Raw genomic sequence first — 14,090 nt, 5'->3', positions numbered from 1 at the left:
AGCTTGTTCTCATGATTGCTGCTCACTAGAAGAAAGGGGAATAAGCAGTGATGAAGTATTTGTTAGCAGCAGGATCACTAGTGCACAAGGGTTATCTCACAGGGAAATCACAGCAGAGGCAAAGCCTTTCTCTGAAGTGGCTGCACATGGTCACCAGTATATTCTCATTCAGGTCTGACCTTTCCTAAACTACCTGTTAGGAAAACTACAGAGCCTTGACTCCATAAAGATCTTCCCACCAGATGACTAGCGTGCACTCTTTCCCCATAGAATCAAATCTTCTTCTAGCCCTGGGCATAACACCTTGTCAAATTACACACTGCTATTAAAGTCTGAAAAGAGACAAATCTTTTCTTAAACAGATGGTTGTAAAAGGTTTTTGAGGATAATGGACTTGGAGTTCAGAGAGATACGGCACTTTTTAGAAGGCATGTTTTGCTTTTTAACAAATTGTGGATGCATAAATCAACACTTTGCTTTCAGATTGCAGAAAATAATGAGCAAGCGTCGCTAAAGAGCATTACATCAACATATAATTAAATGTAAAGCTTGGGTGATGTAGTGCTAGACTTTGCTAGTAAGATGGTATTAGTGTTACTGTAATGACTCCCGTAATTAGTTTTGCTTGACAGTTGTTTAAAAAACAGTTAGCTACATCTTCAGATTAAACAGCTGCATTTTACACACTGAGCTTCAGAGCCTGACCTAAAGCCCACTTGACCTCGTGGAAACTTTCTGTTCATTTCACTGGGCATTGGATGACCAAATAGTGTGAGGATAGTTGTTACTATGCTACTGTACAGGCAATAGATAGAGTGAGGTTTTCCTGGCAGTTAGATTATTCGTCACTTTTAAACTGATTACAGTACTTCCCTTTTCCCATTTCTTACAGTATTTTGGCTTTCTGAAGGAATTTCGTAGAATCATAGAATAGTTAGGATTGGAAAGGACCTTAAGATCATCTCGTTCCAACCCCCCTGCCATGTTACTTGATGGACTCACATTCTGTGTTTACTTTTTGTGTCTGCAGCAAGCTATTGAAGACAAGAAAGGCATTTCTGGATATAGTTACAAGCAGGAGGAGCTGGAAAGAGTATCTGCAGTAAAAAGTGAAATGGATGAAATGAAAGGCCGGACACTAGATAACATGTCTGAAACGGTGAGTTTTGACTTAAACTATTGTATTTCCTCAATGTGGGTGTCTGGTTCCTCGACATATAAACATATAAACCCAGGTTTAAGAGCTAAATCTGTTGGGTTTTATTCTGTAGCCCAATTTCCAATTGCCCTTAGTTCTGTCATGTTTTAATTTAACTTCCCACATAGCCATAGAAGCAAGACAAAACGGGAATTTCTAATGTGAAAATATAGCAAAAGAGCAAAAAGCAGAACGACATTCTTTGAAATCATTAGGGTGCTTTTAAAATGAAGTGGTGTAATTAAAACAGAACGATTCTCAAATAGAAAGCTGGATCAAATTTGAATCTTCAGTATAAATCATTTAAAGTGACTCTGGTTTAGCATTTTCAAACTTTGTTTAACCTATGCAGAGGTTTTTTTGTTTGTTTTCTTAAGGAATTTTTCCTTTCTCTTGATCCACCTCTATGCAATGTCTTCATTTTCCTCTGCTCTTTAAGGTCTCCAGGTGTCTGGCACATAGGGTGTCTCCTATGTGATGGCTTCTCTATGATGTTCTCACTTGAAACAATGGGAGCAGAATTCCTTGTCTGTGGTAATGACCCTGCTGCAAGATGAGCTCTTTCCCTTTGTTAATTAGGCTTGAACTTCTATATAATTCTGGCTTCATCACACATTTTTCTCTATATATTTTGGGTTACTTCTCTTTCTTTTCCCATTCCTTATTATATAAATGAACTATTAGTATCATAGAGTTATTGTGTATTATTGTCACTCTCAGGTTAAAAAACTGAATAGCATGGTGTCAGAGAAGAAGGCAAGCCTAGCTCCTGTCATCAGAGAACTGAGGCAGTTGCGTCAAAAATGCCAGGTTAGTAGAAGCACTTCTCTCACGCTATGTAAATCAAATCAGAATCCCAAATAAGTCTCATTTCTGGATGTCTGTACTGCTGTACAAGAACATAATCCAAAGACAAGCTGGGAAGAGCAGAATGGGTCAGCCACGATTTTCAACATGCTAAAGAGTGGGATTCATAAAAGCTGACAGTGCAGACACAAAATCAGGCTGAAGATTTTGTCCCTTAGAGCAACTCAAAACATTGCACCAGGAGAACATTTAAAAATTGTGGTTCAAAACTATAGCAAAGTGAGTTTTTCAATTGGTTTCAAAGCTTTTTCTGCATCTCTGAGCTAATGATTTCAACTAACGCTCCCCTTTTGAAACGGATGCAAATCTCTTATCCAAAGAGTTGAATTCATTGATCTAAGTCCTATATTAGTCTGTGGGAGCAACAGATTTATCCATTTGTTTTCAAAGTTTTAGAGAGCTGAAAAATTAGAAGTCATTCAGGTCCGCAGCTGCTCTAAGTTGGCTCCTTGCTGTAGAAGTAAATAGAGCAATCCAGTTCTGTCAACTGAATTTCCAGAAGAATTCCTTTTAATGGTTCTATTAAAAGTGTCAACAAACGAAATCCACTGCAGGATTGTTGTGTACAACTAGAAAGCTGGCTTTTCATAGGTAGCAAATATACTAATCCTTTCTTAATCTCTATTTTTATGATTATTTTTCATTTCTTCTTGCAAACACTGCTTACTAACCTAGCACATCAAAGCTATGACTGTGAAGAGATGTGCCCTGTTGTGGTGTGTTCAGCTGAGCTTCCAGTATGCATGTAGAGCCTTGTGGCTTCCCCCTGTGGAATAACACCCATGTGCCTGCTGGGTTTATGTAAGTGTCTGCCAGTGTGCCAGCAGCTGAGGGTGATGTGTGAGACTGAAAGCAGCATCGTCTGCCTGAATGTCACATGTCAGTCACTCGAAGAGTTCTTTTATGTCTCCTTTTGCCCTTTTTACATAAGGAATTAACTCAAGAATGTGATGAGAAGAAAATGCAATACAACAGTTGTGCAGCAGGGTTAGAGAGCAATCGCTCTGCGCTGGAACAGGTAAGGTGGTGGCTCGCTGATGCATGTTCATAAACACTGTGCAACCCGTTATTTTCTGTGGTACGGTATTTTCCCTGCTTCCCTCTGGACATGGGAAGCACAAATCCATCAGTGGTGATCCAAAGCTACACAAATCATGCCTGAAGATGCTGCGGACTGGCTACAGTCTCGTATATCTCCAGCAACCAATGAACCTGGTGGTACCTAAGTCCATCCGGCAATGTCCAGCTTTGATTAGCAAGGTGCATCTCCCAGAAATCCTGCTGGCCTAAATACGATCTGTTGGGAAAGAATTTCACCATAAAATACGTGTGCTATAGCACTTTAAGGAAGGGAGGCACTTAAACCAGTGAAGTCCTTTAATGTGGGGACAGTGTTCATATGTTCATATGAATCTATTTTACCTCACTAGATCACCTCCTGTGAATTGAGCCTGGACTTGATTTTTGAAGACCTTGCCCACATACAGAATAGGTGTCATAATACAAAAGGCATACATTGAAAGTGTGGGTAGACATCTAGGTAATTCTTTTCGTGCACTGAAGTACGTTTGTATGGCTTAATCCAACAAAATAAGAGAATCCACAGATGAACCTGCTGTGAAGCAGACCTTCCGTAAGAACCATTTTACAGTATCAATCAAGGCTTCTTTTTCTTGGCAGACAAATCTTAGTCATTTTCTAACACATGATGACAATAACATCCCCTGATTAAGCTGGACATGAGTAGTGTCAGCAAATTCTTGCAGCTGAACAGCAGAATCCCATTTTCCAGCTCATGGTCTGAAAGTCAGCTTTGGAGTTGATAAGTGTGTGACCTGGGGTACATGAATTCCCTTTGGATTATCGGGGTGGTTTTGTACAGACCGTTTAGAGATAGGACTAACCCACTGTCAACATACTCCTCAGTGTAATTATTGATTGTTAATTAGCATACTATTAACATATCTGTAGCTTCTAACATACATTTTGCAGATGAGTACCAGGAAATGCTTATTCACAACTGTATTTAGCACTTATGTGCTTATAGGAACAAGAGTCTTGGCAGCACTTGAGGTGTCTGTTGGAAGTCAGTCATATTAATAAACAGCCATTAGCAGTCATTTAGCATCTCTAACTGTGACCAAAACTGCAAATCTATTGTCTTTCACTTTAAAAGGGACTTTTGGAAAGCTGGAATTATATAAGCATCTGAGAATTTATTCAGTATTATGCCTGTTTCTGGTCCAGTCTCTTATAGTTTATAGAGCAACACAGGGCATCTCCTGTGGACTTCAGTTTTGATGTGCTTTGAAATCTTATTCTTGTACCACAGGAAGTGAAAGGGCTTCTTGAGGAGTGTGTTCAGGAAGAAAGCAACTACCATTACATTAACTGCATGAAAAGGGTAAGATTACAAGAGGGTCCAAACTGTTCATTGTAAAATGAAATAACAATTATATAATATATATATTTAATTACCTCTTTCTAGAATCTAGAAATACAGCTGCAGCGTGCTAAAGAAGAAATGAAGGCATATGTCTCCTCAGACCCACAGGAGAGGCGAAAGGCCATTCGGTAAGTGCATTAATGCCCTTCCTTTGTGTTAATGTGAAGGATATTCATAAACTAAGGTTGAAGTTTGGAATTTTCTCACTGGCATTTGAACTGGAGGAGTTCACCTGATAAATTTAGAAACACTATAATAATCTAAAAATAAGCATCTTGAATTCCAGTATATACTGCTGTAAAGCTAAGAGTTCTCCCAGACATACCAAAAGATTTTCCCTTCCTGCTGGAGATTATAGGCCCTAGATAGTGGTTTTAACTTGCAGCCTCTGTTGGCACAAGCTCAGAGAAACCCTGCAGGAAGCATGGCTCTACCACACATAATGCCTCTGCCAAGTTTCCCCCCCCAAGAGTCCAGCATGCAGGAGTAGGTCTACCACCTCTTGGAGAGCCACCATATGCTCCCCTCAGGTTCTGGCCATTACTTGCAAATCTTCTCCTTGTCTTTCCGGTATAAGAGCTGTCACCAGCACTGGTACAGGAGTGAAGGACTGTGTATATACATCATAAATGGATTTTGGTTTGCTCCTGTTTGTAGTTCTGACTGGAAGTAGAATGAATACTGTTCTGCATTGTCACACTCACCTTCATCTTTGCATTCAATTTAATTCACTCCATTGAAGACACTTGCTTCATCCTGTGAGCCTTTTCAGGACCCCTTTTCTTTGCCTGGTAGGGAGAGAAGCACAAAAGGTTATGAACTGAATAGCTTATTTTTTTTTTCCATGTCATTTTCTATTTTAAATGATGCAGTCCTGCCAAAGATTGAAATGTTTCTGGTTTGATTATCTGTGCTAAGAAGTCTAAATGTTACCATGTCATATAGATGGTTTTTTACTCTATACTGAATGCTAAATATGTTTGTTCAGTGCAGAGGGGACATCAGCTCTGCCTCGTACCCCTCCATCTCACTCTGTGCATCAACCAGTGTTCCTACAGTTTGCTTTATCATTTAGGCTTGAAACAGCCACAGCAATATAATTCCTTGGTGAAGGCCTCTTCTTAGATTTCTGCATATGTATTTCAGTGATGGGACAGATTGTTGCTTGGGATCTGTGTCATCTGTCATGGCTGTGGCTCCTGCACAGTCTTCTGTACAGTGTGCCAAAATGCTGCACAAAATTGTCCCATTCACAAAACAAGATAAAAACATGACTGGGTGCAAAGCAAAGAGAGAACTGCTCCATTAGGTAGTTGAGAGTGATTCTGCATTGCACTGGAAAGCTTCAGCCTTGCCAGCGTGCTGACATCACAACAGGAAGAGAGAACCAGCAGTTGTCTGTCACTTCTCAAAAGAGATGGAAGAATAAATTAGTGTGTTGAACTGAATGAGGAATTCCAGGGATCCCCTCAGGACGACATGAGGCCTTCCTGCATCAGATCCTTCATTAACTCTAAGTTGTCCTTGTGCACCTTGCACTGGCTCCAGTGGAGCTGTATCTCATCACAGAATCCCAGACTGGTTTGGGTTGGAAGGGTACTTAAAGCTCATCCAGTTCCAACCCCCTGCCATAGGCAAGGACACCTTCCACTAGAGCAGCTTGCTCCAAGCCCCTGTGTCCAACCTGGCCTTGAACACTGCCAGGGATGGGGCAGCCACAATCTCCTGCTGCTCTAGAACATGAGGCAGAGACCTCAAGGAAGTAAAGGATTAGTTTAATATCCATCACAGAGACCTTCCACAAGGATCCGAGGTGTGAAAATGTTGAAATATGACAGTAAACAATGCAGGAAAAATAAGAATAAGAAAAGAATCAGAACTACTGATGTTAGGGTGGGAGGAGATAGAATGTGAATGGAGGCTAAGAAGCCTCTTCTTCCATCTCACAAAGTAATGGAAGGCTGTAGGAAATAAAGATTTATCTCATGACAGACGATGAAACAGCAAAAATAACCAGAAGTGTGAAAAGAGAAGTGATTGTGAGAAAAATCTTAGTGATGATGTGAATATCCATCAGGATGAAAAGGAGCCCAGCTCAGCCAAACGGCTGAGAGGAAATGCGGGTCCAGCCTTTTATGGCCTTGTGGGTAAAGGGAGGGTCTGCACGTGTGCACAGACACCAAGTAAGAAGTGCTCTGACTCTGGTGCTTCTGGAGTGACCATCCCCAGTGTGAGCTCTCACCCAGAAAACCCATGGAAGCCAAATGCTGGAACTGAGCGTGAGTCCAGCTCTGTCATTCCAGGTATGGCGAGGAGAATGCGAGTGGAGCATTACCACTGTCCCTGTCTCACTGGGGAAATCATCCTCACACAGTGACTACGCACATTTCTGACCTTCTGTAAGAGGTCACAGACCTGTCGCATTTAAACAACTCAAAATGAAATTCAATGCAGCAAATTGCAACATCTCAAATGAGACAATTAGATCTTTTTTCTAGACATCCTTTTAGGATATGAGTGTATTTTCAGCAGAGACTGGAATGTAAACGGAGTAAAAATGAACCAGAAATAGAACAGCACTTTCCTAACAATGTATTGAACAAAAAAAAGTCTTAATTCAGACCCCCTTTATTGAATATAAACTCTCTGTCTTGGGGAGTCACTTCTTAGGAATGTGGGAAGTTAATTTTCCTCTCTAAAAATAGAAAGTTGTGGCTTTGTTGATGAAGTTATTAAGTTGCGTTCTTTCCAGTCATCATTATAAATAGTAAAGAAAAACTTAGTAGGAAAGACATCCAATCTTCTGATGATAACTTTGAAAACTCTGATTAAAAAAAACATAACAACTGTGTTCTTGAAGCCAAATGCATGTGAACATCTGCTGTGTGCCAGTGGAATTAAGGTGCAGTGTGGCTTTCCATCTCTGCTTTGGTGAGGGCTGGAAGGGATCAGCTGAGCAGCCTCAGGACACTGATTTGTCCTGGTCAGAGCTGTCTGAGAGGCAGAGATCATAAAGTGATCCAGCTTCATTCCTTGCACGTCCATTCTGCAGGAAGCATGGCAGGCAAGGCCAGGGGCTCCAGTCAGGAACCTGGAGTACCGAATAGAATGGAAGGAACAGAAGAAACACAATGCCTTGGTTCTGCTTGGCTGCTCACCACGCTCTAGCAATCTTCCTGCTCTGGTATCACGAAGACTGAGCTTGCTTTCTGGAAATTAGGATTAGGCAAAGGTCTTCTTCCCTGAGCAATGTGGAAAGCTCTTCAGATGAGCTGGGTTAGTTTTAATTCTGCTAGCAAGCTCTCAGCCACGCAGTGTACCTGTTACCCGCCAAATATAACACCTGATCTTTCTTTTTTTCAGGTGAATCAGTGGATTTTATTGTCACATTTTAAAATAAGTGTGTAGCAATGTATCTGAATCCTGCTGCTGGTTTACATAATATGTTGTCAGGTTTCATGTATCAAGTTTGCCTGTGTCAAAGTGATCCAGCCACTTGTTACAGACAAAGGTGTTCAGCCAAGATATGTAATAATGAATGTCAACAGTTATGTTTCTAAGCCTATATTTAGGCACCTAAATGTGATGGCTGCTCTCTGAAAGCAAGGAATGTGCAGCGGATCCATCGCACCCTACACCTGGGGTGAAATGCTATTCCCCTTCATTCCTGTATTTTCCCACTCATTCCAACGCTACATTCACAGCAATTAAAGGCTCACATGTACAAGTGAGGCCACTGGCTGACCTCCGAATATCACCGGGATAAATGTGCTATCAGAAAGGGATCAAGTACATCTTATCTGAATGATCTTGCTGTTGTCTTCAAGCTGGAAGGATAAAATTATATACCAAATCTCATATATCAGCAATTGTAGAATCATAGGATGGTTTGGACCTGCTATAAGGTCTCCCCAGACCATCCCTGCTTCAAAAGTGTAAGAGTTCTTCTCCAGTATCACTTACCCCAAATGCACAGGTGGGAGAATCAGAGATCTGATCCTGATGCCAGGGGATTGATATGTTGTCCAAAGACAAAAACGTTTCTTCATGCCTCCTCTCTCATTTAGGGACCTCCCAATACTTTTATCATTTTCCACACCTGCATCATTATTCTGTCCTATTACACAGAACCAAAGAAAATCATAATCAAATTATCTTATCTTTCCTTTAGGGAGCAGTATACACGAATGATCCTGGAACAAGAAAACCTTGGGAAGGTAAGAATGAGGTTTTTACCTTGTAACAACATTGTGCGGTGCATATTTTTGTGGGGCTTATTCCCAAAGGCTGTGGTCAGTCTTTTATAAAAAGCATGTTGCAGCCTACAAAGAAATTCCATTACTGCTGGCATTGGTAACTAATACCCTGAAAAGAGATCATGCTCAGGGCTTGATTTCCTGCAGAGCGTAGCATGAGCCACTTGCAAAAGATAGTCAAACAGCTTAATGTGACAGTACATTCCCTGAAAACCATTTGGATAAGAAACTGAAACATGGGTATAAAGAACTGTGCCAGCTCAGATTTTATGTTGTATATAAAGCAACCTGTTGAAGACAATAAATTTCAAGCCTGTCAGCCTGATCACTATTGTTAAAGGCCAAGGGATCATCAACGCAGCAGCGTTAAACAAAAGCAGTTGTCCCTTTTTAATCCTGCGTGAAGCTCGGATGAGCACGGATGAGGTTAGGCTTTCCAGCTCACACCAGACAGCTTTCTTTTATTAGTTTCCTTTTTCTGAGTCAGTCTGTGAGCAATTTGTACAGGTTTGGGCTGTCGCTGTTAATAATCAATAGTGGGTTTAATTGTAAAGCACTGATTTTGTTTGTATAATGTCATGATGCTGGAGAAGAGAAGGTTCAGGAGACATTAGGCAGAAGCTCTTCCCTGTGAGGGTGCTGAGGTGCTGGCACAGGGTGCCCAGAGAAGCTGTGGCTGCCCCATCCCTGGCAGTGTTCAGGGGCAGGTTGGAGCAAGCTGCTCTAGTGGAAGGTGTCCCTGCCTGTGGCAGGGGTTGGAACTGGATGAGCTTTAAGGTCCCTTCCAACACAAACCATTCCATCATTTTATGATACGAATCCATTGCAGGCTGCAGCTGGATAGCGCAAGAGCTCTGTATGGCAATGGGCTCAGATTTTAGCATAACTTCTCAGATAGAGAAGACAGTTATTTAGTTGAAAACCACTGAAATACTTGTCAGTGCGCACAGAGATCCAAGTCCCAGGTGTTGATGCATTTATCACTTGCAGAGAGTGTCAGCAATGCAAACAAAATGGTATTTCAGTAGCATATAGAAATGTTTTGTCACTCCAAGGTGCCTTTGTGAGCAGTTCCTGTGGCACGAAACCAGCCCAGAAACTGATAGTTTTGTATCTTTAACAGAAATTACGAGAGAAGCAGAAAGTTGTCCGGGAAAATCATGGTCCAAATATGAAGCAAATGAAGATGTGGCAAGATTTTGAGCAGTTAATGCAATGTAAGAGGGAATGTTTTCTGAAACAACAAAACCAAACAGCCATTGGTCAAGTCATCCAGGAAGGAGGTAAAGACAGGCTTGTATTATGAACTCCTGATACCAATGTAAAGTGGGAGGATGTTGCATTGGCTTCTTAAAGGTAAACCCTCACTAAATGCTTTCATCCTTTCTACAATTCGCTGTGTGTTGTTTGGTTTTGGTGGATAAACAACTAGAGCAGCTCAGCACTCGAGGAAGCTTTTCCTCCACTGTTTGAGAGAGAACATAATGTGGTTAGGAAGATCTGCTGTGAGAGCTGCTCCGGGGTGAACCTCATCGTAAATCTTTGGTTTACAAGGCTGGGAATGGCATGCATCTGCAGAGAGATCAAAGGAAAAGAAATCCTTCTCCAGGGTCACAGAAAACTTCCCTAATTGCTCTGCTCCTTACTCTGTATCACTAAGGTTACATTTTTGCAAGGCCTGGGACTTGATATTGTGTAACTGTGGACCTCCTGGCTTAGCCTTCTCCTTCCCTATTGTCTTTATTCACCTAGTGTGACTGGTGAGAATGGAGCCTCGTTGGCTCTGAGCTGCCCAGACCTCGCCGGCACACTCCTCCTCATACTTTCCTTGCATGGCTGAGTTCAAGTGATTGTGCTTCCAGGAGACAGATCATTGCTACAGCGTCAGGAGCAGGCTCTGAGAGCAATTACTTGGAGTCTGAGCTTTTTTCCATTATCTTTGGTGGTTGTTTTTGACAAATGTATTTCTTTTGCACGTTCACCTTCTGCTTTTTCTGAGTTGCCCTTGTGAAAATGTGAACGGTGGTTGACTAAACGCTTGCTCCACTGAGGACATTTTGAGCTGTTTTGTCAGGGCAGGGTGGTTCCAAAGTGATTACACCACCCAAGGAGGGTTATTGGTGGCTGTCAATTCAGCACACAGGTTCCTGTGTGTGTCAGGGTGTGCAGAGCAGGTACCGAGGCAGGGTTGCGTCCCCCTTGGCTTTCACCTGTGAGCCACAGGCAACTGTCACTGCCCTTCGTATTGCCTCATGAGACCCAGAGCTGACCCAGGGTAAGAGGAATGTGGGTGAGGCTTGAAACTGTCCCTCACGCTTCAGCATTTCAGATGAGAGCCTCTCAGCCACAACCAGAGATCGGAAGCAGAGAGATAAGTCTGCAGGCCCAGAACTGCGGCTGTTCTTCCTTAGCCTCTTGGCTTATTGAATTTCCTGATAGGTTTGGGTTTGGTTTGTTTGGTGGTTGGGGTTGTTCTTAGTTTTTCCTGCCTGAAGCAGAATGTCTTTTCAGGACCTAAAAAGTAATTCTGCTTTCTTTGGTACCCAACTATGAGATCTGCTGTTTTCTGTATCAAGAAGAGAGGATGGTGGTTATACAGGTCCTGGTTTGGCTTTGCATTCAATGTATTTGTTAACAGAACTAAAATAAAACCTGATGACTATATTTTGACTGCATGGTATTCTTTTTTTCCACATTTCCTAGGTGAAAGAAGGTAAATTGTCAGTGACAAGAGCCTTGCAGGGCCGCAGGAAAAAGGTTTGAATGGGTCATTTAATGACACTTAATCTGGCTGCCACCAAAGGGTTCAGAACCGCAGGGTATGTGTAAGGAATGGGTCTCAGATCTACAGATTTCCAGGACATCCTCATGTAAGCCCTCCCACACTGCCAAATAGCTGAAGATAGTCTTTCTCAACAGCTGCACTGAGCTTTCCCAGGACAAGGAGAAGCTGCAGCTTTCCCCTAGGCACACTTTCAGTGAGCGTGGAAGGAAGGCTGTTGTGTAGGACACGGGTACAGGTGAAGTTGGCCAGGGTGAGGGTTGTGCTGAATGCTTGGCAGCAATAGCAAAATAACAGACAAATAGAGATAAGACATGCTGAAAACATGGGATAATCACCAAAAACAGGCAGTCAGGTTACTCAGGAATTAGCCTCTGGTTCAGAGTCACTGGACAGGGCAGGGAGAAAGGGGAATTTTGTATACTCCAAGTCAAAAGTTTAAAACAAAACCCTACAAACCCTATCTGACTAAGCCATTAATGCAAAGATGTATTACATGGATGAGCCTGCTGCCCAGGAGGAAGCAATGGTTTTGACGTTCATAGCAATGATGTGGAGTAAGATTGAGTACAATCATTTTCTGGTTTTCTGTTCAGAGTTCCCCTAAAAATAGTTCATCTTTCTTCCTTGTAAAAACAGTTTATTGCTGGTTACTCAAAGATGACGTGATTGTTGTTCTGATCTGATTAAGGTTCTGTCATTTGTACTGCGGCAAGAAAGGGCACACAGATTATACACTACGGCAGCAGCAGCAAAATGACTTTCTGAGATGAAGCAGAAAACCATAATAACTGTTATGAAAAGAAAATTGGAAAAACTCAAATGCTATTTTTAGCTTTTTATACAAGTGGGCATTTAATAAATGTAACTTTAATGGATTCTGTTCACTGGCTTTTCAGCCTAGCTCATGACTTGAGGGGAGAGTTCAAAAATCACAGTTTTATCTTTACTAACTCGCAACTAAAAGCTTACTTCTAGTTTTTCTTTTTACTTTGTCGTTATTAATAACCTAACTGGTTAACTAATAAGATTAAATGCACTATATGGGAAAATACCAGCCTTTTCCTTGTGCAGATCCAAGTAAGTCAGAAATGTGCATGGCTAAATTCAGGGCTCCAGCACTTACTAAATGTCTTCCTGTTGGAACACTGATCCATGCAGTCCCTCATGAGCAGCTTTGTTTCAAAAGGCTTCTCCTTGTCTTCACCCAGACCTGGATGAGAAGTATCCCAGCTCTAAAACTACAACAGTATTCTGCAGCTTTGGGTTATTTAGTCACGGCGGCTTCAGCTGTCTTGAGCACTACAGGCACGTTCCGCATGGACCTGAGAGATTAAATAGTTAGAGCCATCAGAAACAGGCATGAGAAAACAGTACATCTCTGTGGTGCATGACCAGCCATTTTACCATCTGGAGATCAGATTATTGTGTTTAGATGAGTGATACCATTTTACTTCCACTTGAATGATAATAAATAAAATAGGTATTAACTTACCCAGATGTGGCATTGCTTATTTGTATATCTTTACTCACATGGATATTACTACTAATAAAGTCTTCTGCACAGAGTTGCCCACAATCATAACAGTTAAGCCCTGCTCTATTGTATTTGTGTCTAAACATACTGATTTCCAAGCTTGCTTAATAACTTTCCTGCAGCGTGATGCTGCTCGCTGTTGTAAACCACAGCACAGCAGAAGTATTCAGCCGCAGTTGAGTGCCTAGAGGATGTCTTTGCCATGAGGATGTTTAGATTACTAAGCACGGATAGTGTAGTACCCTGTAAGCAACATGAAATGTATTCTGCAAGCGACTTGCTGCTTCTCCTTAGATCAGTGCTTTGTGTCTGGCCCAGATGAACAGCGACTGAACAATCACTGCTAATGTTCTGGTGGCTGTCCTCAGCAGGTGATCCATGCAGAGCCACTTGGCAGTATCAGTCCAATTCCTAAATCACCACTCTGGCAGTGTTTGGTGAGTCTGGAGCCAGCTTCCAAGTGAAGGCAGATAGATGTATGACTGACAGGCCAGGGAGGCTGAAGTGCTGTCACCTGAAAGGTGTCCCCTTGGGAGCAAGGTCATGACACATTGACACAGCGAGTGTGGGAAGCTGTTCTCCCAGTGTCTTGTCTGGCTGCAGATCTGGTTTCTCCTGTTGGCTCTGTATTTGCTCAGACTCAAGTGAAAAACCCTAAGGAATCTGAACGTGTGCCCTGTCTGTGTTATCATCTCCAGCAGCAGGTTTTGGGCTGAAGGAACGCTGCAAACTCTCCAGCTGCTTTCTCTATTGCAGTTCAGAATGGAAACAGGATTGACGTTTTCATGGACATACCAGTGTTCCAGGGAGGAAGTACTACACAAATCATAACATTTTATCACAAGGTACCACTTGCCTGGGCAACACCCATCTGGGTAGTTGTTTCTTAACAATCAGATTTTGACCTATTTCCAGCTTGTTTAAAAAGTTCTCCAAATTCTCAGTGTCTCTGTTTCTGTAGCATTTAGTTCTGTGGCATCAGCTTCCAAGCTCCCAAGGCAAGG

At 42.0% G+C, this 14,090-nt stretch overlaps 1 protein-coding gene across 1 annotated transcript in view; it reads left to right on the top strand.

The window, feature by feature from the left end:
* IFT81 (intraflagellar transport 81) overlaps positions 1–10,137 on the top strand; it is a 39,680-nt gene extending 29,543 nt beyond the window's left edge. The window contains exons 12-18 of the mRNA XM_057422606.1: positions 1,031–1,159; positions 1,919–2,008; positions 2,997–3,083; positions 4,398–4,469; positions 4,554–4,643; positions 8,687–8,728; positions 9,891–10,137. Coding sequence (XP_057278589.1) covers positions 1,031–1,159; positions 1,919–2,008; positions 2,997–3,083; positions 4,398–4,469; positions 4,554–4,643 — 468 coding nt within the window. The 3' untranslated portion in view covers positions 8,687–8,728; positions 9,891–10,137. The remainder of the gene's footprint in view (positions 1–1,030; positions 1,160–1,918; positions 2,009–2,996; positions 3,084–4,397; positions 4,470–4,553; positions 4,644–8,686; positions 8,729–9,890) is intronic.
* The last annotated feature ends 3,953 nt before the right edge of the window (positions 10,138–14,090 follow it).

The sequence above is a fragment of the Pezoporus wallicus genome, unplaced genomic scaffold, assembly GCF_028554395.1.
Source record: "Pezoporus wallicus isolate ANWC-B61680 ecotype Strahan unplaced genomic scaffold, APGP_CSIRO_Pwel_v1 contig_9942, whole genome shotgun sequence".
NCBI lineage: Eukaryota > Metazoa > Chordata > Aves > Psittaciformes > Psittacidae > Pezoporus > Pezoporus wallicus.
Note: the sequence above shows the minus strand (reverse complement) of the source record. Positions and strands in the feature narration are given on the sequence as shown.